At 37.2% G+C, this 26,680-nt stretch overlaps 1 protein-coding gene across 2 annotated transcripts in view; it reads right to left on the bottom strand.

Moving 5' to 3' along the window:
• LOC149557334 (prolyl 4-hydroxylase 1-like) overlaps positions 1-26,680 on the bottom strand; it is a 249,672-nt gene that overhangs the window by 87,217 nt on the left and 135,775 nt on the right. For both annotated transcript variants that reach the window (XM_089832005.1, XM_089832006.1), the window contains exon 6: positions 18,356-18,430. In XM_089832005.1, the coding sequence (XP_089688131.1) occupies positions 18,356-18,430 (75 nt within the window). The remainder of the gene's footprint in view (positions 1-18,355; positions 18,431-26,680) is intronic.

Here is a 26,680-nt window from a genome sequence, read left to right as displayed (position 1 = left end):
TTGAAATTCCTTACCATTATGCAAGAGATATGGTAGATAGGAATTCTGTAAAATTGGAATACAATTGCATTGCAAATTAGACAGCAGACATACTCACCAAACCTCTATCTAGAGTGAAGATAGAACACTTCAGGAGGAGACTTGGTATGGTTGACTTGTAATCCATTTGTACTCCTTTGAATATTAATAAAATAATTTTATTTTTGTCAGGCTATTGACTATTATGGGCTCCACCATGTGAATTCATTATTTAAAGAAGTGATGATCTCTAAAATAATGAACACTTGTATAAAAGGCATTATGAGAGATGACGATTTCTTAGATAATGTACTAAACAGTAGAGTTTTACTGTAAGATCTAGATGAGTTTTAGATCATATTGTGATGTTGACATTGCTATGTTCATGAGTCACAAATTGGATAAATGATGAATCTTATTATTCGTTGGGTTTATCTTGTATTCTGGTAGATCTTAAACTCAAGATCTTGTTGTGATATAGAAATACCAGGTTCTATAAATCACAACTTGGATAAATGAAGATAGTACTCTTTAGATTTATCCTGTATATTATCACTAGTAATAGTGATTTGTCATATCATAGGTTTAGTAATATGACTTTGTATCATGTGTTCTATGATACAACATACTCATAAGAATTAGACAAATATAGATTATTAATTCTTGCTTATTCATCTGTATTGGTGTTGCTATATATAATATCTCTCTATAGGATTATCAGGTTAAGAGGAAGTGTTAAGTATATTTAACCAGATAACCTACAGGTCTAATAGTACAAACCATACTTCCTCTTCTTATCATAATGTATCTTTAGACTGGCATTAGATTATATATATCTCTTCCTAAAGGAGCCGGCAACTTCTCATGAAGAAACTTTATAATGCTTAACTAAACTAACACATTGTTAGTTAGGTGTTATTAAATTTGTCTTCCCAGATCGCCGACTTAGAGGAAATTTAGTTAATGCTAGTTTAGGAAGGGATATGTCCCTTTGAGGGACATACCCTTTAGTAAGGATATATAGGAGGGTTATTGGTGCAGTTAGAGAACACACAGAAACAATTAAGTCTGCTCTTCTAAGCACCAATACCCTGCAATTAAAGATCAGAAGATACTCTCATTCACAAGGTTGATTATTACTTATTATATCAGCATCAAAGAAGTTCAATGTTCTCCATATATTACACCATTAAGGTTATTTTCTCAGCAATCTATTACAATGATCTATTTGCAGATATATATAATTCTCAGATCAGAATTATAAGTGTAAACTTCATCATATTCAGAACGTAGAAGATCATTTTCAGCAATCAAAGAAGGAAATAGAAGTCTGATTCAAAGAATTTTTCGGAATCTTTACATAAGGCTCTTTGCATCTGAAACATAATTTTTTCCTTTTTCATTCATTTTTAGAGTCATAATCCAATTTAGATGGAATGGCTTTATTCTGATTTGGAAATTATTTATTAGTTTTTAATTCCTTCAAAAGGGTTTTTAGGGGTCTGAGCTGCAGTTGATGAACTATCCAAATTGAGTGTCATCTTAATTGCATCTTGGATGGTATTTGGTTTCAAAACCCTTACAAACCTTTTTGATTTTTCATTCAACCCTTCTACGAATATCATTACCTTTCTATTTTCTGATATGTCTGGGACCATGATAGAATTCCTTTGAAAGTCATCAAAATAAGTATCTCATGCACCACTTTCCCTCAGTTGGGAAAGCTCCCTATAGTAAACTTCTCAGCTTTTCCTGTCAAATTGAGTGATCAACTTGTTACTAAAATCTTCATATAAATTTATGTTTCCATGATCCTGGATAACAAGTCCATGATGCCACCAATCATGCATTGTCCCGTCTAGATGCATAGTAGAGAACTTAATAGCTTCAGCTTCAGACATGCGTTTTAGTGTAACTGTTAAGAATGTGTCCATCTTGTGTATCCAAGCTCTAGTTGCAGTTTTCTCGCTCTCATCAAATACAAGTAAAGCTAACTTGTTTGTGGCATGTTTAAGATCCCTATTTGGGGCTCTAGGCCTTCTATTTTGCCTAGCTCTTGCCATTTCCCTTCCCTATCCCATATACTGAACAAAGCTCAAAAGTCCCTTCACATTATCTTGAAATAAATCTCACTTAGTGTCGTTGATATAAACTATGTCAGCCGACAGAGTGATTGTCATCGGTGTTTCTATAACCGACGGGGTAATTGTCGTCGGTGTTTTTGTATTCTGTAGCCGACGGGCAAATAGTTGTAGCAGACATAGTGTTTGTGGCCGACGGACTCCTTCGGGAAGGTTCGGTGGATAGTATTTATATCCCGTCTGGGATCATTGTAATTCATCTTCTATCATTAATCATTCATCTTATCAAGCATAATGTAATGTTCTGGCATATGCAAATAATCTAAAGAGTTCTGCTGTTCGTGTTCCATTGTCTGTATGCGTTCATTTATTTTACCCGTACGGTAAACATTTGGCGTCGTTGCCTTATGAACCTGGAAGGTGAGAGGAATGAAGATTAATGTCAAATCAGCTTAACAAGGATCGGAATAAGGTCAAGGGAAAATATGGAATCCAACTGCGCAAGAGAATTTAATTCTGGCATAGCAAGCCGATCACCGATGGAGATTTCAGAAAAGTGCTGACGGAAACCGAAGCATGGAAGATTTGTTGGAGGAAACTCGGCAGCAGGTGGAATTGGTGGAAGAAGCACGGGAGGAATTTTTGAATTTGTGTTCGCCGAGGGAAGAGAATCCAGACGGAAGAGCATCAACTCGCACGGCTCGAAGTGCCAACAGAGCAAAAGCATGGAGTAAACTCTTCGTCCGGGATATACTTCCGCAGGGGACAACTTCAGAACACCCTTCTTCACCAAGGTTCGTAGCTGTTGAGTTTAACGGTGTGGGAGTGCAATCTACCGATGTGAGAGACCAGTCCGCTGGTGTGGGAGTGCAATCCGTCGGTGTGGGAGTGCAAACCGCCGGTGTGGGAGACCAGTCCGCCGGTGTAGGAGTGCAGACCGCCGATGTGGGAGTGCAGACCACCGGTGTGGGAGACCAGTCCGTCGGTGTGGGAGACCAGTCCGCCGGTGTGGGAGTACAGACTGTCGATGTGGGAGTGCAGACCGCCGGTGTGGGAGTGAAGAGCGCTAGTGTTTCAGGACCAAGCAACGCCTGTTTACAGAAACCAATTGTGATGGCGGAACCAAAAGAGAAACTGTCGAAGTTCAATGGCGATGGTACGGCCGATCCCATTCGACATTGCAAAACATGTGAAACGATCTGGAAGGCAAATGGGATAACTGATGAAGACGACTGGATGAGGCAATTTTTGGCCACCCTACAGGGCGTAGCAATTGATTGGTTTACTGATACAGATCCACAAAAGCTAAATAGTTGGGATAACATTAAAAAGGAGTTTCTGGCAGAATTTAAACTGTTGCGGGATAATAATGAAATTGTAGCAGAGATCTTCAATACTAAGCAGGGGAAGAACGAAACCATCCGCATTTACGCCAGGAAATTAAAAGACTTGATAAACAAAATGGAAAGTAAGCTGGCGGATGGACTTCAGAAAAGATGGTTCGTGGAAGGCCTACACTCAAAGTTGCAGAGGAAAATGAAAATTGTGCCACAGTCGTCATATACGGAAGCTTATAACAGAGCATTGGACCTCGAAAGTGAGTTGAAGACATAGAAGAAGATGAAGACTAGCTCATCTGATTCGGATGACGACGAGCCTGTCGGAGGTGATAGCAGTGACGATGAAGGAAACAATAAAAAGGTTCGTGCCCTACAGAAGGACATGATCCGCATGATGAAGGAGTTTAAAAACATGCAGAAGGAGCCAAAAGGCAGTGAGTTGTGGTGCACGGAGTATAAGACCGACGGTCATATTAAAGGATCGTGTCCAAAGAACCAATTTTGTGACATTTGTCAGATCATGGGCCATTCGACAAAAGAGTGCCCCTTTAACATGAAGACAAGAGGATCTCCGCAGGTGCTTCTTACACAGGAGGCTTCCCCGTCGGGCAGTAGCGGAAATACGAATAGTGCAGGTGCCACATCCGAAGGGTACAGGAATAATAACAGAGGGCAAAATAACAATAATGCGAACAATAACAATAATAATGGGAGCCGAAGTCGAACCCAGTATGATGCAAACAGACGGCCGATCGTTCAATGCCGAGCATGTAATTTGTGGGGTCATTTTGCACGAGATTGTACAGCGGCAAACACACCGAAATTATTATGCAGATGGTGCGGACCCGGCGACCATGAAGATGCCAAGTGCCTAAAGTCTGGAGTAAACTTGATCACTGTCGGCACGGATGAAGAGGAGGTTCTGGCAATTATGCAGAGGCAAGCAAAATTGCCGGCGGAGGAAAAAAGAAAATTGGGAGAAGCGCAGGCAGAAATTGGAAAGGCATCATTGGCAGGGACATCTCAGTTGAAGGACATCACCGACACCTTGGCAAGGAACTTCGCAAAACAAAACATTGCACGACAGATCTTACAAATGGAGATACCGGTCAAGATAAGTGACCTCCTCACAATGCCCGAGTTATGGACGGCCATTCTGAATCATACACCATTTCCGAAAGCAACGGAGGACACAGGAAGGGACAGTAGTCCAATGACGGCAATAGACCCAATGCTTTTGGCGCTCACGATGGGAAGGCATCCGATGGTCATCGAGATGGGGATTTTGGGAAATGTTTTGACAGACACAATTGTCGACGGAGGGTCCGACGTGAATGTCTTACCGAAGGATACCTGGAAGAAGTTGGGAAAGCCAACGTTGTGGCGACCTGCATTTCAATTGCTCATGACAGACCAACATGGAATCAAACCGTTGGGAATCTTGAAAGTGCAACCGGTAACTATTGGAACGCAACCATTTTTTTTGGATTTCGTAGTCATTTCATTGAAAAGAAAAGGATATGATGCTATTCTCGGACGGACTTGGTTGGTGCAAGCAAAAGCAAAACATGATTGGAAACGAAATACTCTATCAGTGGAGCATGGAGGCAAAAGATTCATAATTGACCTGCACACACAAATGGTAGGTGAGGAGGTAGCATCGTCAAAATCAGAAGGTGAAGGCGACAGTGACGACGAAGGAAAGAGGAGAATGGAACCGGACAAAGGAGTATTGACACTAGGAGGAGGATCGAACAATGACAACCTAGACTTGGTGAATGGCCTTTACCACTCGCAAATAGAAGACTACGAACTCTTTCCGAGTTGTAATATGTTAAGGATCGATGAAGGTGAGAAAACAGAGGAAAATAAATGTCTGAAGGAATACAAAGAAGCGGATGAAGCAAAGGAGGTTACGGATGAAGAAGGGAAGGACATACAATACAAACCCAAAAAAAAGAAAAATTTCACTGTCCGGTACACGGTGAACAGACCGCACAAGAAGAGAAGAATGCATCCAACATAAAATTGGTTGAAGGGTGCCAACAGCAAGGAAATAAGCTTGATGCGCAACGACCGCAGGCACAGTGGGCAACGGAGGTGACACTGAACAGACGTAAGGCCTGGCATGACAAACATCTCAAACTCAACAAGTTTTTGCCGGGGCAGTTGGTACTCAAGTACGACAGTCGGAATGAAGTCAAACCGAAAAAGTTTAAGGCCAGATGGGTTGGATCGTATTAGATCCGGAAGGTCGGCGACAATGGAGCGATAAAGTTTGGGATGTTGGACGGGTAAGAGGTACCTCACGCAATGAACGGATCTAATCTGGAAAAATATGGTGGTAGGAAGACTCTGTTGTTGTCGCAGAATGGCCAATTGACTCCCTCGTCGTTGCAGAATGGCGACGCCTAGAGGCAAAATTGAGGTGTTCATTTTTTTGAAAACAAATTGTTCAAAAAAAAAAAAAAAAAGTCCCGCGGGTAGCTCCCTCGGACATGTCCCGTCGGCAGCTGTCCGTGGAATTTTCCGTGGGTAGACTTCGCGGGAGGTCTTCCACGGCATTTTTTTCCCATATTCTTCCGCCTGTCAAACAAAATTTTTCATGGAGTTTCTTCCCTCATCTTCCTGCTATTTCAGTAATTTATTGCATGCAGCGTCTTCCGTAGAGTTTGTGACTTCAACGCGCCTAAAATGCCATAGTATTCGGCCATGGACGCAAGTTTTTTTGAAGGTCTTGAGAATCGAAGAGTTCAAGATTGCGAGGTTCTCAACTTTCAGAGGAATAGAAACGTTGTGTAGGAGACTGCAAAGGATCGAACCCTTATCAGTGTTGCATAAAGAGGCAGCGAATGGCCTGTTCCAACACCCTGCGGACCAATACTTTCTTTTTGTGCGTGGAGTTTTTAGCCGTGGACGTCATCCTTCTTCCCGCGTGTGATCTGCCTCTTTTCCACGGAGTCTTGGTCTTACTCCGCGGGTGTAACTGGTGCTGTCTTTCCTATTCGTGAGGTAGTGCTTAAGCCTAGATGATGATGAAATAGTGCTTACGGTTGCCTTCTAACTTGTTTCCCAGAGGTTTAACGAGGGTTCATGGATGCAAGAAATTGGCATCTTGCCAAGAGTGAAGATAGATGGAAGCAGTCAGAAGTGAAGGAGCTCAAAAAAAAAAAAAAAAGACGGATTCAAATTGTTCAAAATGAGTAACAGATAATGCCAAAGGGAAGGGTTAGCATCAGTGGTTGCGGTCTTGGCGGCGAGGGGCGCTGCCCCTTGACCCCGCCGAGGGCATTTCCCCCTGGACCCCCAGTCGTTGCGGATATCATTCATGGGACGTATGATCAATTGATGAAGACTTGGAGCTGCTGCAGGCATGGAGTGTCTGTGTACCAAAGGCACTGGGAGTAGGTGTTGGCCGAGAGGCTATCTTGGTGGATGCATAGAGAGCTCGGGAGGAGTGGGTCATCCAGAAGGTAGTACAGCGACACTTAGCTCAGTGGACCCAGTGTTGGAAGCAGAGAAAGCAGCACGGGTGGCTATCAAGGTCAACTTGAGGAGACAGTATTGTGTTAGCAAAGGCTACAGATGTAACTGGATGAATGTGGAAGTGATGTGACAGAAGCAGATTTTTTGTTGTAGTCACTCTGCTAATGTATTTTGGTTGTTAATTTATCTCAGATATTGTGTAATTGTCGTCCGGAGACGACTTTTTCTTTTGGGGGGGATGATGTCGTCGATAGAAACTGTGTCAGCCGACGGAGTGATTGTCGTCGGTGTTTTTGTAACCGACAGGGTGATTATCGTCAATGTTCTTGTATTCTATAGCCGACGGGTAAATAGTTGTAGCGGACATAATGTTTGTGGCCGACGGACTCCTTCGGGAAGGTTCGACGGATAGTATTTATATCCCATCTGGGATCATTGTAATTCATCTTTTATCATTAATCATTCATCTTATCAAGCATAATGTAATGTTCTGGCATATGCGAATAATCTAAAGAGTTCTGCTATTCATGTTCCATTGTCTGTATGCGTTCATTTATTTTACCATTCTGCTGTTCATGTTCCATTGTCTGTATGCATTCATTTATTTTACCCGTACGGTAAACACTCAGCATGCATGGCCATAACATCATTTGGAATAGCTATCACTCCTGCATTCTCTACTTCTACCTCATTGTTATTTTCAACAAATATAAGCATCAATGGTCTATCTATGGTATGTGTTGGTGCTCTAACACCTCATGGAGACCTGACTGCACTTCCACTTTCACTATGATGACTTTGAGATCTTCTTGGCCATGTTGTTTACGAATCGATTGCCTCTGTAAGTTGTTGTAGCATATCAGCAACATGGGTTTGTCCTTCTCTAATGGATCCCAAAGTTTCCTTGGCTTCTATATCTGTTTCATCTTCCATATTTACAGACATCTCTTTATTTGAGTGAATTTCCGTGATTTCAGAAATTGTTCTTCCTAATTTTATGGGAGGCCTCAGAATTCTTCATTGTTCCATGTTATACATCAATGCATTCAATGTCAATATTTTCACTAGTTCGCAGGTTTACAACTTTGATACCACTGGAATATCTTCAAGTAGTTCTGAAACTATAAGTTTTCCTTTGTAACTAAAACAATGCTTTAGTTCTAATGATTGTGAAAAGATCAATACCTGTTATATTACCCCTTTTTGTATGGCATTGCAAATTCAATACAAATCCTTTTAGTTGCATTCATAGCATCAATTGAAATGACAATGCTAGTTGTTCGTAGAACATAATCAAACTACTAGCTAAACAATCCAGGAGTGCTTTTTAGAACGTGAGAGTTTGCAAAACACAAGAAATTACATTGATAGATTTTGAGTAAGTATGTAGACACAACTTCATTATTTGGTGGAAGCTACGAAGGAGCCCACGTCTTCAGGAAAACACAATCACCATTCAAACTAGGACCAACAACCATTGGTGTGAGAAAAGAGGAAAAGAAGTTCATAGGAGACAAGTGGTCAATGGAAAAGGGCAACGTCCTCATGGGACCCACTGCATAGCAAGTCCAGAGCCCATGTTCGATAGATAGACATGTATGTATAGTACAGCTTAGGCGTAATGGTGGTGCTAGGTATATTTAGTTACATTTAGGAATATTTAAATGTAAAGAATATTTTGTAATGGTATTATTAGTGGTACATAGTAAGAGTATTATTATTAATTTAGTTTATGTAATTTAAATGTGAACTCTAAAGATTATAACTAGGAATTCTAATAATTAGAAATTTTTATTTTGTAATAAGAGATTATATCATACAAATGAATATATTTAGATTGGATTATTAAGATCAAGAATTATAAGGAATGATGGTTGGTTTTGATATGAGAATTGTAGTCGGTTTAATAGGCAAACCCAATAGACCTTGATGATACTCTCTTCGATGGCTAACTAATCGAGGGCTGTCCTGTGGAGCACAGAGGGTCTTCATAGAGGATTATGAAGCCCGACTTGAAAGGTAGTTTCAAGAAAGAAGGGTGAATAATCAAGGACCATTCCTTAGGTCAGAGATGATCCTCACAAAGAGTTGAGAAGCCTAATTGAAGGAATCTTTAAGGATGAGTAGAAATAATGGCATATAAATCACCAAAATTGAATTTAATAGTCTATTGTTATTAATAATTTCTATAGGAAAAATTGTCCTAAGGAGTGGGGACATTACAATGATGTCCCCAAATCTAAACAAATAAATAAGAAAGGAGAAGAGATCTAAGTCTCATTGCTAGTTGTATACATAATTTAATAAGTTCTATTTTCCATGACCTTATAACAAGGCATGATTAATATTGAAAGTTCATAGATGGTTTAAAGCATAGTATTAAAAAACAACATAATTTTGCCAAATGCGCGAAATATCAGGGAACCCACCCCTTGCTGAAATAAACGCTTGAAATACCGCAAGCGAAATCAACTAAAAAATGCTGCAGTTTTTCCAAGATATATCACGCATGAATCAAAGATCGGATGAAAAATCTTTGAAAAGTCATTGTTTAGATTTAGTATGCTAATGACAAATTGGAGATTGAGACTTTAAAGTTATGTTTTTTTAATTTTTTTCTCATTGAGTGTTTCTATTATCTATCGACAACATACAACTTCTTTGCATCTGGCAAAGACTCCCTTGCATTTGGTGAGCTATGGGGATGGGTTCCCTCATCCTTCTGGAGAGACACCGTTTCCAACAGAACACCAAGTCCAAATTATCTCTTCTGGATTCTTTGGTCAGAGCGATAGTTCTATATGGCTCGACAGTTTGGGGGCTTTCTCTCCTTGACTCAAATTGGGCCTCGATCGAGCGGGTCCAGACCCTTCTCCTTCGCCAGGTCATCTGATGTCGCCAGTATACACTGAACAATATTATTTTGGCCGAATTTGGGGCTCATCCTTTCAGGGTTAGCGCCATCTTTGATTTGATCTAGTTCATTCACAAATAATCTTACCTCGCTTACTGCTCCCTAGTTGATATTGCCAAATCTACTACAATGACTAGGGCCCGTTGCTAGTATACCCAAGCCACTACTTTATTGAGCTCGATCAGGATTGACATCAATCGTCTCCCACCTTACCAATTCTCTTTAGATGCCCCCACCCATCTCCTCCCTTCACAACAAGAGTTGAATGGGCATGTCAAATTAGACATATATAGACAATACATCACCACGACTTTGACTAACCCCCTAAGAGGTCTGTGCCCACGGATGGCCTTTTACTCAGCATCTTTTGGAGATCTAGGACAGGGTTATTGTGCATCCCATTTATTTGAGCCGTCGGTGGTGTCATGTCCTCCGCATCTCTCTAGGTTCTTTTAGAGTCGACTCCCACTGGCTTCAATGTCAGACGGATCACCACCTTGATAGAGATGACCGAGTCTGCTACCTTTGCACTTTATCTGAGACTAAGACTAAGATCCATTTCATCTTCAAGTGTCTCATATACTACAAGATCAAAGGTAGGTTCCATTGTTTATTCAGAGATTGCAAATTGCTTGCGGCCTTTTTCAGCTGTTCGGACCAACAATGCGTAGCGCTCTATCTCCGGGAGGCTTCTCAACTCCATGACCACACCCTTCAGCTCATGTTTTCCCAGAGCCAGGCCTGGGATCAGTTCATCACTGCCTTTTTACCACCCATGTCCTTCTCCAAGGGCATGAAGTGGCCGCTCACTACACCAGTCTCCGAGCACACTAGATCTATTAGATCTTGTCATGAATTCACTAGGCAGCAGCACCCTATCTCCAGCATTACTCGGAGACGGCCCCAAATTCTTGTTCATCTAAGGGAGTATCCTTAGATACTAGATCATTTTATATTAAGAAAGGATAGTTAGTCCTTCTCTCATCTGTTGTTTTTGTTCTTTGCTTTTATTGTTCGCTCTTTCCCGAACACCATTTGGTGCTCCTACCTGGTTTATATCCCTCTGTTGTAATCTTCCTATCCCTTAGACCCTTTGTTGGTCTCTTGTTTGACATTAATATCATTATCTTATCTTACCTATCTGCAGCGACTTGTTTTGGGTTTTTGCAACGACTTCTTCTAAAGACTTGATAGGGTAGATAGCAGAGTATTTTGGTATTTGGCTACAAGTCGACACTTCAGCTGATGTTCAAAATTTAAAATTTTATTTTGTAAATATTTTTATGAATTTTAATGTTTATAATTTGCTTATTGGTTCAAAAAATGTTTAAGACTTAATTTATTTTGTATAATATTAAATGTAAAAACTACAATATATTAAATAATTTATTATTTTGTTTTGATAAACAATCTAAAATTAAAAATACAATAAATTATTAAATAGACTGTATTTTAATATTTATTATTTAAAATTCATTGTATTGTTTGTTTGCAATTTATGTAATTGTATTATTATTTGTTCTACAAATTTGGTGTGCGCAGTTTAAAGAATATTTTAAGAAATTGTATATTTTTCAATGTTCAATAAAAGTTCCAATTTATTTTCAATTTTTTCACTAAGGTTTTGTCAATTCCAAGATTTTCAAAAATTTTGGGTTGGCTGAGATATTGTCGAAACAGAATTTTTAGACTATGGTTCAAAGCATAGTTGGAAAACTCGAACTCAACAACAACTCGCCAAGACCCGACAAAACACTTCATGTAAAACTCAGCCAGTTTTCAAAAAGAACACACAAAAAAACTTGGGAACTTTAAAAACAATTTAAATTTAATTAGGAAAACTTTATTTTTGCAAAATTCAATGGGAAGATGCATCCAATGGGTTAATGAGAACACAGAAGAATCAGATTGAGTCTAGATATATTTAACACAAAGTGGTTACAAAATTGCATTCTCATGAGGAATGTTGATGGCTTGAAGCAAAATATTAAACAGTTTTGTAGAACTAAAAGTAATTAGATCATTACAAATTTACGATTACATCTTCCTCTTCCAACTCTAACAGAAAATAATAGAGGGGTAGAAGTAGAGGCCCATCCAATCCTAGTAGCCTACAATGGGCGTGATTGTGCCTCCTCGCTAAGTATCTTTGATGATGTGTGTGGCTCGTCCTCTACCCAAGATGCGGCTGCTCCTGGCACTAGATATGACTCCTAATCTGCCTCATCCTCCTTTTTGTCCTCCTCAATGTCATGTAGTATGAAACCCAATCCACCACCTTCCTCCTCCATAGCCTCCATCCCCAAATCAATGATGTCCTTGTCTATAAACAATGGAGGCTACTCTTCGTTGCACAATCACTATAAAAATCTATATCATCTAAATCAAGTGGGACCAGCAACTGCTTCTTGTGCCTTCCTTATGCACAACCGAAGTTATGTTGCACATAAACAAGGTCATTGAGGCATTTTTAGGCTAACTCATTTCTCTTCTTCGAGTGGATGACCTAAAAAAACCTAACAAGGGCTTGGAAGCCTCCTTTCTTCCCTCACTGCCAAACACAATTGCTGTAAACAAAAACTGAACTCAAACTTTGTCGTATGAAGCCATTTTTAGCTTTAAGGCAACAATCCCTACTTTTTACGAAGGTCTCCTATATTTTAGAGAACTGGCAATTAATTAAATGGCCACGTGGGCTAACATGGAGCATAGCAAGAGCTTCTTTAGCTACTTTTGGAGCTTAGAGTGAGGTTCCTATTTTTATAAGTAGTTGTTAGTTAGCCTACAAGGTTCAGTAAGCATCAGAGATCAAAGTGTTTCAAACAGAATTCAAATTTGAGCCCTAAATTGCATTCAATGAATAAATAAGGAAATATTTTAATATTTTCAAAGTTGTCAATATAAATAAATAAATATTAAAGTGATATTATAATGACTTTGTAATAAAATAACTTATCATAAGTTGGGCCCCTTTTCCTAGGTGTTTTGAGGCATAAAATGTTGTAATAAAAAGGGGAGAACATAATAATGATAAAATAAATTCCTAAGGGGTCAATTTAATGGAAATCCTTAAAGTGACAACCTAGGGTTTTGAGCCTTTTTAAAAAGGCATATGGAGGTCATTTTACACATTGTATCATTCATTTCCTAAGTTGTAAATTTCATGCCTGTACCCCATTATTTCTAGGCACAAAACGTAGTGGATTCGGACACTATTAAAATAGCTTTCTGATTCGCACCTAATTCATTTTTCTCTCCTCTAAAATGTTTTTATTAATTTACCACCAAATCTAGTCGAATCCAACTTCTACTGAAAATTCCTAAGACGAATCTGAGAGAGTTTTCACAATTTTAGGAATCATTTTTACATTTTGTGGATGATGTGATTTGAGTAATTTTTTCCCATTTTACTTGTCGTGAAAAACGGGAAACCTTCTATTTCATAGGCACAATTTGCAAGAATAAGTAGGAAAATTCTTCTTTTTCGGCACAACTCTTCAAGCATTTCTAGACGTTTCCATTCTTCGTTTCAGCATAGGGTAAACAACCACCAGCGGCATTGGTAGATGCTTCTGCAGAGGATGGGAGGAGGAAAATACTGAAAGCAGGAGGAAGAACAGCCGTTGTAGGCTAGAGATTAGACAACTTTATTTCTATAGATTTTGTTTGCAGAGGATTGACTGAGGCATGAAAATTTTCCAGATTTGCATTTGCGTTTCCATTCCTGAATATATCAATTAGACTATAGTTTCTTATATAGTTTCTAATGTCCATTTATTATTATTAATGTTTATTAATTTGAAAATTGCAGATTATTTATTTATTAATTTGAAATTTTCAGATTAATTCTTTATTAATTTGTTTATTAAATTTTACATCTTGATATTTTTTACCAAATGAAATATAAACATTGATTCATATTATTTCTGTTTGGAAGTGTACAAACATTTATTGTATGTTTAATAGTTTAATGGTTAGACTTAGCATTAATGTATTTTAAAATTCCATGGTTTCTTTTGTATTGGAAAAATTAACTTTAAAATATTCATACTATTAAATTACTAAAAAAATTATGAAATTAATTTATATTCATATATTAGAATTTAACAATGTTAAATTTATAATATGTCAAGATATAAACTAATTCTAATATTTAGTTCTAAAATATTAATTAAATTAGTATATTATTTATAATTGTATTAATTAACTAATAAAATATTAAATTATCAACAATAGAAGTATTAAATAAATTATAATATAAATTTGCTATTAAAATATAACTTATAAATTTATATTTACAAATTATTATTTTTTTATAGTTGATCAAGTATTTGACCTTTATTATTTAATAATTGATATTTGAATTTGTTGTTAACAGAGCCATGGCAATTAATGTTAGCAACCCCACCTCCAAAACCGATCCAAATTCACCTTTATGGAAAAATGTTCAAAAGATAGAACAAGTAAAAAAGGGTGGAACATTTGTTTGGATATACAATTTTTGTAATGTGAGGCACAAAAGTTCATATAGTCATGTGAAAGGCCATCTTTGTGCGATTTCCCAGCAAGGTATCAAAGCATGTCCAGGAGAGGATGGTAATGGATTACCACCTCAACAAATAGCTAGCTTTATTAGAGAGAAAGAGGAAGCAGATGCAAGAGCTTGACGTGGCACTAACCATCATTTAAAGAAAGGGAAGGGATCTAGGAAGCCTCCTCCATCTCATAGTGACTTTCCAGATGTTGTAGTAGAGAGCCACCCATTTTTGGGTAGAACTAAAGAACTTATTATTGTGAAGAGAAAAAAGGGGCTATTGGAGAGTGCATTTAAGAACAATGCTAGGGAGATTGCAAATCAAACTGTCGCAAGATATTTATATGCAAATGGTTTGTCTTTTAATGTTGTGTGATCACCATATTGGCAAGATATGTTGAGGAAAATAAATGGGCTTCCTAAAGGGTACATGGGGCCAAGATATGAGAAAATGTGTAGTACCTTACTAGCAAAGGAGGTAAAAAGCATAGACACTGCATTGGCTTCTATTAGGAATTCATGGAAACAAATAGGGGTGTCAACTATTTATGATGGGTGGAAGGATGCCAAAAATCATCCATTAATCAATGTGATTATAGTGTGCCCTAAAGGGCAATGTTTCTTAAAGATATGGATTGTGAAGGGCAGGTGAAGGATGCACAATTTATTGCTAACATCCTTATACAATGTATTCAGGGTCTGGGCCCTCAAAATGTTGTCCAAGTAATCACAGACAATGCAAAGAACTGTAAAGCTGCAGGCATGTTGACTAAGACACGGTTTGAACACATATTTTGGACACCTTGTGCAATGCACTCTCTCAATCTTATGCTACAAAAGTTGGGTAGGAAACTTAATTGGATCAAAGAAATCTATGCAGAAGCTGAAGAGATCCAAATGTTCATCACAAAACATTACATGTCACAGGCCATTTTCAGATCATTTTCACAAAAGGTAAATTAAATGCTTTAGTTCTTAGCTTTTAAATTTTGTCTTTCACTTTAATAATTATGAATTTAGTTTTTAAACTTGACCACATCTTTGTATTTCAAATTTTATTTTTAATTTTTTTGAATAGGTTCCTGAGACTCGATTTGCATCTAACACAATTGTGTCGAGGAGACTTGTGAAGGTGCGAGAGTCACTTGCTAGTATGGTTATTAGTCAAAGCTGGTCCCTATGGAGGCAATCTAGTATTGAAAGGGCTACAAAAGTAAAAAGAATGATCTTGGATGACACTTGGTTGGAATGAGCAGAAAATCTTCTTAATTTCATTGAGCCCATCATGAGTATGATCCAATTATACCGACACAGATCATCCATGTTTGGGAGAGGTATACGATGGAATTGACTCAATGCTTGAGAAAATGAAACATGTCATCAATGAAAAGGAGCAAGATCCTGAAGAAACTTTCGTCAAAGAGGTGCAGACAATTTGTGTTGAGCGTTGGAATAAAATGACCATCCCACTTCATTTTCTTGCATTTGCATTGACTATCGAATTTTATAGTGATGAAATTCTTGCTATGCCATCAAAGGTATCACCATACAAAGATGCAGAAGTTAGTGAAGGATGTTGGAAAGCACTTACAAAACTCTTCCTTGATTGTGAAATAGAGATTATGGTTAGAAGTGAGTTTGCTGATTTCGTAGCTTCCAATAGTCAAAGTGCTTCTACTCTCCGTGACAAGTATACGAAGGATGCTCCACACCTCCAAACTCTTGCAATCAAACTTTTATCACAAGTAAGTTTTACGATTTTTTTTGCACTCTTTAAATCTATAAATTATATTGTTTACTATTTATAAAAATAACAAAAAATATTAACTTTAAAATTTGAATGACATTTTTTATGCCCCTCGCTTTATTTCAATAGGTTGCTACTTCCTCCTCATCTGAGCAAAATTGAAGTACATGCTCCTTTATTCACTCAGTGAAACACAATCGACTGGCTGCAAGTAAGGCAGAAGACCTAGTTTATGTGCATTCCAACTTGCGCCTTCTTACTCATAGCCAGAATGAGTACAAGGAAGGGGGCATAAAATTTTGGGATGTAGATCCAAAGTGAACTGATTTGGATTTTTCAGCTACCACACAATCTTTACTGGATGTGCAGTCGGGCAGCCACCGTCTTCCTAATGCAAGTAGCAGAGGGGTTGCATTTGATTCTAATCTCCTTACATCATCTAATGTCATTGATGATGTTGATGTTGATGATCTTATATGATGCCTATATCATTGATGTGTAATTAGTAATTACTAAGTGTGTTATTTTAATGTTGAACCAATGAACAATGAATTGAGTAAGCTATCATAAATTCAAGTTTTGACAAATTGATAGCAAACTGGTATTATTGTATTTTGGATTTTTAATATTAATGGCAGTTTCGAGTTTTTTTAGCATGTATGATCTGTGGTATTCAAAATTCAAATCTTGTATTTACTTTCAAGCCTGCAAATATTTATATAGTTATAATTTTGAATGTTTTTCTGTATGGACGTACCCAATCTTCCCCCAAAAAATTGTCGTACCAAAATATCTACCGATTTTCCCGTACCCATACCAGCAACATAGGTGTTGGAGAAATTGCAGCTCTAGGATCAGATCAGAAGCATATAGGTGTTGGAGAAAAGAAACTCCTCGATTCCAAGCAAGCTTGGACAAAACCCCAAGAAATATTGCAGAAGAATTAACCCAGAATTCCTGTTTGGCCTTCAAAATTCAATCTTTATCAGCATTTACAAGCTTGCAACAGAAAGAGGACCAGTTAGTGCAGGTAACTGAAGGCAGAAATTATCCTTTTCAAGACCCACGTGGCTTCGCTAGGCAGGCCGTGCAAATTCTAGAGTTGCTAGAGAGGCAAATAAATAATACAACAGTATTTAGTATTTGAATAAATGTGGAAATACATTGCTAGGCATAACAATCAGCAAACAAGTGGATTAAATGGATTTCTAGAAGCACGTGTGAAAGATATCAGCAATCTAGTGAAATAACTAGTCAAAATCCAGATATCTTGCCTGCCATCTTTTTGGGATTTGTTTCAGATCTACCTATTTCAGCAATAAAGGTTTAAGGTAATTATAGTTGATTAGAATAAGTTACACTGGAGCAGTTATTATCCTCTAGAAGCTCCTATATTGCATTACTCATCCACTTACTCAATAAAAAGTACACCTTCAGGTCAACGCTGGACTCCTGGTATGCCCATTTTGACTCTGGACATTATCATGATATTTGTGTTTGCTGCAATGAAAATCAGAATTTTGATTTCCTGATGAATCTATAATTTTATAGTAGAAAATTCCAAAAGGTATCATTTTATCTTCCATTTCAAGCATTGCATTACTGTTTGGCATCAAAAAACAACAAAGTGCAAAAAGCCCATTGCATAAGCTGGCCAAAGACAGATTTGCAAACAAAACTCAGTATTTTCAACAAACATCCCTAGTCGACATCTTTCACTATCAAAGAAATAGATGTTCTGACTACAACCAACAACAAATAATTTACCAGGTTGATTTACCAACTACCAACCACACTAGTCAGAAACTTCTCTCTACCATAGCAAAATATAGCACTGTTTATTTAGCCGAACATAACTACTCTTTTCCCAGCTACAAAATGCAGACTACTCAGAAGGAACATCAAGCTAAGAAATTCTAACTTTCAAGTACAGTCCAGCACTTGTTTGGCCTATTACTGAACAAAAGAAAACTCATTAAGAAGCAAAATGTTTTGTTGCTGTTTTGTATTGACCTTATGGTTGTTTCTGTTCTTGAATTGTCAACATTAAAGATATTTACAATTTCCAATTTTATGGGAGAAAAATATTGAATATGGTCATAATCATAAACTATTAATATCTTTTCTTGATATTTCAGGCTAAATGAAATTCTAAGTACATTGAAAAGCAAGTAAGACCAAGACAATTCCTTCTACAAAATAAAACATAATGATTATATATTATAATATACATGCCTTGCCTGTTTTACTATCCACCACAGTGGAAACATGAAGTCTAGGTCGAGCAATTGCAATCAGATAATCACACTCCTGTAAAAGGAAAACACAATATTAAAATGAAGTGCAATCATTAGACTTGTGAGTCAGAGATAGACTTTATACTCTTAATTAGAATTAAAGCTCATTTTCATACCTTATTTTTGAGAATAATAAGAAACTAAAATTCCTTTGGATTCCAAAAGCAAAGGCAATACAAACTCATAGTAAACATTTGGAAGTAGAGCACAAGTAAATCTAGAAATTCAAATAAATAGCAGCCACAAGCATGAAAAACACAATATATAACAAGGCCATATAGAACCCACCAAGTTTTCAAATCAGCACAACAGCTCAGACAGGGAGAAAAAATCCCATATTCCAGTGAAAAGACTGCTGAGCAATCTAAGCAGTGATAACTGTTGCCAAAGATGGAAGCTATGAAATGTTTCCTTGTATTTTAAATGATTCCTGAATAAAATTGAGATTTTGGATGTAATAACCCCAACAGGTTATAACTCCTTCAAACACCAAAAATCTTTATACTTCAATTGTTTGACATTTCGTCAAACACTTTGCAAGCAACCTCTGATACCACTGTAATGGTCCTGCTCAAATCCGACCTTAAAATGCTGATTGAAGGCTCAAAGAATTTTGTCAAACACTTTGCATACAAGGGGTCATATGACTGATATAACTTTTCAGATTGCCGCAATAACTCTTGTTTCAATTTGCATCAAAGAGAATGCTTACAAAAGACTCCAAATTGTCTAAACAATGACTTAACATGAATGTGCAACTAATTTTGGCAATATTCAATACAAATATGTGACTTAAACTACTTGCAATATGTAGCTACAGCAATTAGTAATTATGACAAATACTTTGGATGCAACCTAGGATGGCATTAATGCACTTACAACCAAGTGGCATTAATATAAACACTTAGTATGCAAAATTATAACATTATTTATGCCAAAAAGAGAACTTACAGCCAATTGACATTTTGTCAAACAATTGGCATGCAAACTAATAAGCTGATCATCAAACTCTAGGTTTGCAATATAGATAGTCTAAAAATTACAATGCTCTTTCAATTGCAAAATCCTAGCCTTCCTTTGATACCAATAATGCCAAATGGCAAACAAAGACAAGTACAATATGAAAATAGTGAAGTGCTGAAGCTATATTTTGTACTCAGCTGAAAACCTACATTTCTTAGAAAATATGCCAAATGAGAAGTGAAAAACCTGATTGTAGATGGCTGTAATAATTTTCTACAATGTTGCTCCTTCTGCTTTGCTTTTTTCCGATCTGTTTTTTCCACTTGCTTTTTCCGAATTTGCTTTTTTCGTTTTTGCTTTTTCGAACTGCTTTTTCGGATTGCTTTTTTTGGAGCTCCTTTTTCGGACTACTTTTTTCGCCTACTAGAAATGACCTCCAATAATTTCGGACCTGCTAGAAATGACCTCCAATAATTCTGGCCCTACTAAAAATGTCTCCTGAAATGCTGAAATGCTGAAAATGGCCTTAAGCCCAATGATGCCCTAGCTGAAGTGACTGAACTATCACCTCCAAATGTGCAACCCTTCAGAAGATATTTCACTTTCTCAGTTATGCAAATCCAAGGGAGTTTTCATTCCCAAAGATCAACTGACTATCTGAAACCACTTGGCTCCACAATAGACTATGTGACTGAATCACAATTTGATGTCAAAAGAAAAATAAACAACTGGATGATCAGAATGAAGCCCGGGGTGCCTATTTATTCTTTTTTCTCCACTTTTTCTAGAAACTTTTAGAACATTATTTTATTTTATCTATTAAGTGACTTTATAAAATATTTTATAATTCAAGTCACTTTATCAAATTAATTAAATATAAAGTTACCTTTTAATATTTATTTATTTGATAACTTTATAAATAATTAACTTAATACCACTTATTTATTTAATTAAAATAATTAATTAGTCATCCTCATAAAATATTCATTATTTTGGACAACCTAATTAATTAAAATAATTAAATCAAATTGCCTCCAAAATGGGGACATGACATTGGATTTCCATAATTTTCCATGATAAAATGCATATACATCTTTTCTCTAATATGCAACAATTATCAAAACAATTTCATTTGCAATCACAAGTCATAAAATATTGGACAAAATTATTTACCCTTACAAAGAGATCCAAAAGAAGAGGTCTACATGCTTTGCTCGCAGCAATAGCTCCCACAAATTATTTTCTCAAGAAATCTTCTCCTAATGGCTTTGCTGGGTTTTTTAGGACCCTCAGATTCCTTTGATCTAATCTGTTTAATTCCTAAGTTTTCTAGTTTTGAATAACTTTGGTCTTTTGTATTTAGTAAGGCTGATGGTGTGTGAAGCCAGAGACAAATGGTGGATAGGCCAAAGTTATAGACACCTCTTTTTCTGCAAATAAAACTACAAACTACACACACCTGCAGTGCTGAATCTGATTCCGTGCACCTCTTACAAGTCCAGGTCAGACCATTACAATTCCCTTCTAATTCGTAGATGATAAATTTATCTTAATTGGTATGGCTCACTCTTTTTTGCACCCCATATTTTTATGTGTGGGATGAAGGGTCATTGAGCAGAAAATAAAATGTCATTTAATTTATTTCTAAACAGCAATACCTATTAAGTAAATAGAGATTTTTTTGGTTTCCTAATCCATGTTACCCATTAATCTGTGATTTCATTAAAGCAAAGTTGCATAGACATGGATACAGATAGAGTATCCGACAAGGATGGTGCCATTTTTTAATATCCCCAATATGTATACGGCTGGATACAACATTAATAATAGAGACACACACACACACACACATACTTGACACAATTTTCACTACTTCAAAAGCAATATAGACACAAATAATTATAAGTTTATAAGTTAATTTAGCACTTTACAATATGCAAAAAAAAGTAGAGTTGCATAGGAAGACGAACCAAAAAAATGGGTTACTGAATTAGAAAAAACATTTCAACTGGTGTAGGTTTTGTTTATACCAAAAAAAAAATTTAATGCATTAATGAAGATTCTTTTAACTAAATTTGGGAAGATTTACGTCAATTTTATAAATATCAAATCACATACTATTTGGCATGGTTCGAGAATTAAGTTTTTAGGGGCACGCATGTGTACAATATTTGGCTTGTATCTGAGTTGTACTGGTAACAAGGATGTGTGTGCCCAAGGAGTGGCAAAGGAGTTTACAAGTATATGCATTAAAGCACAAATTTGACTTCTTGATAAGGCAAGCATTGGAAACTAGAAGATTTCACTCTCCAATTTCTAGACATCCAAGAGGGTTTCTATTATGCCCCTAACCCTATAATGTGTATTGTGTTATGGGTAGTCGTCTTGTGGCTACCTTAACTCTTAAAAAATACGCAATAATTTTCAAACAGGATTGTAGAGTATGGATCACATCTTCACTCTCCAAAGTATTATTGAGGAGGCACATCATTACTCCTTAAAGGTATATTATTGCTCTGTGGACTTGTGGACTTGGGAAAGCCTTTGACTTTGTCCCTAGGATGGCTCTCTTTCAATTGCTTCAAGATTATGGTATCTATAAGATTCTTCTGGCGGTCATCATGAGATTCCTATGAGACGGTTGTGAATCATCTCCAGACCTCTTTGGGTTTTCAAACTTTATTAGGAGCGCTATCAAGGTTAAGCAAGGTTGCCCCTTGTCACCTACCCTTTTTAGCATCTAAATTGATGAACTTGAGAGGTATCTTAAGACCACACTCTCCCCACAAATGATTGTCTTCTTCACCAAGATATGATTTCTATCCTGGTCTTTCTAGATGATGTTCTCTTAGCTTCTACTTTGAAGGGTTTACAGGGACAGCTTGACAGTTTTGCACCCTTTTGCAAGTAACAACATTTGAAAGTGAATTTGGGGAGAACCAAAGTAATGGCCTTCAATGCTCTTAAGACTTCTGGCCTTTATTTCTTCTTCAAGGGCTTGGAGTTGGATCTCATCCTCTTATACATATCTGGAGGTCAATTTTTCAAGATCTTACTTTACCATGAGACCAGCCCTTCAACCACGAACCAAACAAAGATATAACTTATGGTTCATTAGCCTTCCTCAAATGACCATGCTTCCATCACTATTTTCAGTGAACACACTGTCCAAGACGAAACTTTTGGGCACACTTATCAAACCTGTTGTCCTGTATGGCTCTGTGTGGGGTTATATATGGAAAACTTTAGAAACGAGAAGATTTTCACTCTCCACTTTTGAAATATCCAAGAGGATTAGTACTATACCCCTAACCCTATAATGTGTATTGTTTTGAGTAGTCAGCCTGTGGCTACCTTAACTCTTAAAAAAATACATAATTATTATCAGACAAGACTATCAAAGTATGGATCACATCTTCACTCTCTGGAGTATTCTAGAGGAGGCACACCGTCACTACTCAAAGGTGTATTGTTGCTTTGTGGCCTTCAGGAAACTTTGTCCCTAGGATGGTTCTCTTTTAGTAGCTTTAGAATTTTAGTATCTCTAAGATTATTGTAGTGGTCATAATGAGACCTTGTAAGACCGGTGTGGGTCATCTCCAGACCCCTTCAAGGTTTTCAAATTTTATTAGGAGCACTATCAAGGCTAAGAAAGGTTGTTCCATGACGCCTACCCTCTTTGGCATCTACTTTAACAAAATCGGGATGCATCTTCAGGACATCAATATCCTCGAGGATGGTTCTCTTCTTCACCAGGTTAAAATTCCTATCCTTCTCTTCCTGAATGATGTTCTCTTAGCTTCTACTCTGAGGGTTTACAACACAACTTGATAGTCTCACATCCTTTTGCGAGTTACAACATTTGACAATCAATTTGGGGAAACCAAGGTGATTGTCTTCAATGCTCTTAAGACTTCTCACCGCCATTTCTTCTTCAAGTGCTTGGAGGTGGATATCTCATCCTTCTATACATATCTAGAGGTTATGTTTTCGGAGCCCCACCTTACCATGAGACTCACCCTTTGACAAGGGATCAAAAAGGGTTATAACTTATGGTTCATTAGCACTCCTCAATAGACGATGCTTTTCTCACCATTTTTAGAACACTCTATCCAAGATGACACTTATGGATACACTTATCAGACGTATTGTTCTCTATGACTCTGTTGTGTGGGATCCCCTACTAGAGTTTGATTGAGCTTTGGCCAAGCGAGTTAAGATTCTCCTCCTTCAACATATTATTCAGTACAAACAATCCATCCCATGCAACATTATTCTTACAGAGTTTGGGGCTCGTCTCTTCGAGCTTGAGGCCACCTTTGATCTGGTTTGGTACCTTTACCAACTTCAGGGCTTTGCTAACTCATCAAATGCTTGTGACAAAAATTTGTACCCAGCCTACTTCTATTCAAAGTTTATTGTTTCTTTTGCTCTCCCTTTTGGTTAGACTCATGATTAGTTTGTTGAGGCCTCTTCCCTTCTTTGCTCCATTGGGATTGAGATGGATTGCCTTCCCTCCTTCCAATATTCACTTAATGCACCCCCCCCCCCCCCATCTTCCTCCCTAGTAGAACTAAATGGGTACATCAGAGCTAACATTTTCAGGCAGTTTATGTATACTATTTGTGTTAACCCCCATAGGGATCTTTTGTCATAATGACCTTTTACGCAAAGCACTTTCTAGAGTTGAAGGGCAGACTTGTTGCCTGCCCTTCCTACCTCTCCCTCCACTAGCCACGTTCTCTCAAGAACCCCCTTCGCTCCTTTAGGTAAAGTTCCCATAGGCTCCAATGCAACACAATCACCTTATGGACAGAGAGCGCCATATATGTCAACTTTCCAGCATTGGTGAGATTGATTCTAAGAAGCACTTAATTTTTCATCGTCCTCTATACTATGAGATCAAAGAAAGGTTCTATTGCCTTCACAAGGAGACACGGTTGCTCTCCACTTTCTTTAGCTATACAAACCAAAAAAGCCTTGCCCTTTATTTTCAGGAAGCCCTTAGGTTTTGAAACAACATGCTCTAGCACTAACGCCCTACAACATCTCCACCTTGCCAACTTATTACTTCCTTCTTCAGTAGGACTCACTTGGCATGTGGTGCCAAGCAATCGTTTTGCACCGCCCCTTTCTCCAGATTTTGTACGGTCCAGGACAGCATTATCCAATGCAGCCCTCCTCCTCCAAGACCACTACAAGGAGGTCCACAAATTTAGCGAGCCCTATTGATTATCCTTTGGTTCAGAAGTTCTTCACAATTGTTTGAGACCCTTGTTTGGGTCTGGAAGGTTTCTCTCTTTTCTCCAATACTTTATGAATTTGTTGTTTCTCCTTTGGACATTCATTGAGTCCCTGTTGCGGGTTGGCCCCCTTTCATTGTACTTGGCAATCCCTTTGAGCCTTGTTGATCTTTCATTGGATATTAATAAATTTATCTTATCTCATCTTCCATTAGAATCATACATGTGTGTATTTAAGCCATCCTAAGAGTTATATTTAAATAATCTAAGTTGTCCTCGGTGGTATCCAAGGCATAAGTATGGTATATAAAGAAGGTATAGGTTAGTTATTATGATCATGTTGAATATTAAGTTGTTCATGAACACTGAAGACTATCAAAAGGTAACCCCCTCAAAGTGGTTTAGGAGGTTGCCCCTTTGAACTGGCATATTATTATCAACTATTTACAGCATTTTCCTATTATATTGATCATGTAAAAGCTATTTTATTGCAAAAAGTATCAAAGCATCATCTTGGCACCATGAAGGTAAAGACTTCTTATCAATTTTGGAGGTCATTTTGGAAAACCCCATATCTTTCAGATTTCAGTGAATTTCTTTTAGATAATTAAATATTGTTCCTAGAACAACCTATGATTGTGTACCTTATTCAAGACTTAAAGTAGCCACAAGCCAACTACTCGCACCATAATACAAACTATAGCTTAAGGGGCATAGCAGTTACTGACTTCAAAGGAAATGCTGAAGCAATGCTCTGCACAAAGGTTTCTTAAATTATCCTGGTAGAGTGAATTTTTTCCTCCAATATGTTCCTTTTGTACATTTACTGACATATATACATACATACAGACATATACATACACTATATATATGTATATGTATGTGTGTGTGTATATCTGTATGAACATACCACAACTGTACTCACCTCCCCAACCCTCAAAAAAATTCTTCTGTACCAGCGTTTCGTACCCACGTACCATACGTGTTCCTATTCTTGATTTGGCAACTTAGCTGGTTTATAATAAAAAGAAGATTGTTTTTATCTTTGTTGATTTTCCTTCAAGAAACTGATTTAGAAGTGTTCTCAATGGATACAACCAAAAAGATTCTTTTTGGTAGTTCTTCTTTTGTATTGATGATTAGGAGTCAATGGCATGGTTCAACGTTAATTTAAAATTATTAAGGATGTGGTGATTCTATTCTGGCTTCCTTAAACATCTTTCCACCTTCTCCCCAATTTAATTTATTAAGCCTCAAAAGGAATTGATAGCCTTCACTGTTTTGGTGAAGAGGGTCACTTTAGATTTTTCTTGCATAAGCTTGCAAAATCTTATAATCCAATTTGTTTCCTTTTTCATCTCTCAAATCAATATCTGATATAGAAAGTGGTGGTTTAGTGTCAGTTCCAAGGGTGGTCATTCTTTGTGTTTAATTTCCTTGACTGTCTTTTAATCATATTGGTGTGCAAAATATAAAGTAAAACTCTATCTAGATGAACATGTTTGTGTCAGTCTCGGTAGCAAAATTGAATGTTCTCACTGTTTATTGATCAGAGAGAAGAAAAGGAAGTGAGTAAAATCTGTCAGTTGGATCAGAGAAGGGAAAGTCAATACAATGCTCTTTCAAAAGTCAATTCTTAAGAGGCAATGTCTTGATAGTGTGCCAGTGGATCAAGACATTAGAATGCTGGATAGTTAAAACTTAAAAATATTCCAGACATTCCAACCACGACCGGCTTAAAAGTTCAGATGTAGATATTCATATAACCCATGCTGGGGCTTATTATAACATATTCCTTCAGATATTTGTAGAAAAGAAAATTTCTACTGCAGCATTCCAAAATCTGAAATTGAATTGGAGTTGATTTAAATTGTGTTTATGGAGAGATTACTGTCTGAAGAATTCCCATCTCAATGATTCCAAGCTTACTGGATATATCATCCCCAAATTTATAACACAAAAACCAGCTACTGCAGCATAAAATAATTTTACCAATCAGAACATAAAAGGGACTGGCAATTAAATAGTTAGATTTGGCTAAAGCACTTGATTGATGA

This window comes from Cupressus sempervirens, chromosome 5, assembly GCF_028749045.1.
Source record: "Cupressus sempervirens isolate cs-2001-9-10 chromosome 5, ASM2874904v1, whole genome shotgun sequence".
NCBI lineage: Eukaryota > Viridiplantae > Streptophyta > Pinopsida > Cupressales > Cupressaceae > Cupressus > Cupressus sempervirens.
This window is presented reverse-complemented; position numbering and strand designations above follow the sequence as displayed.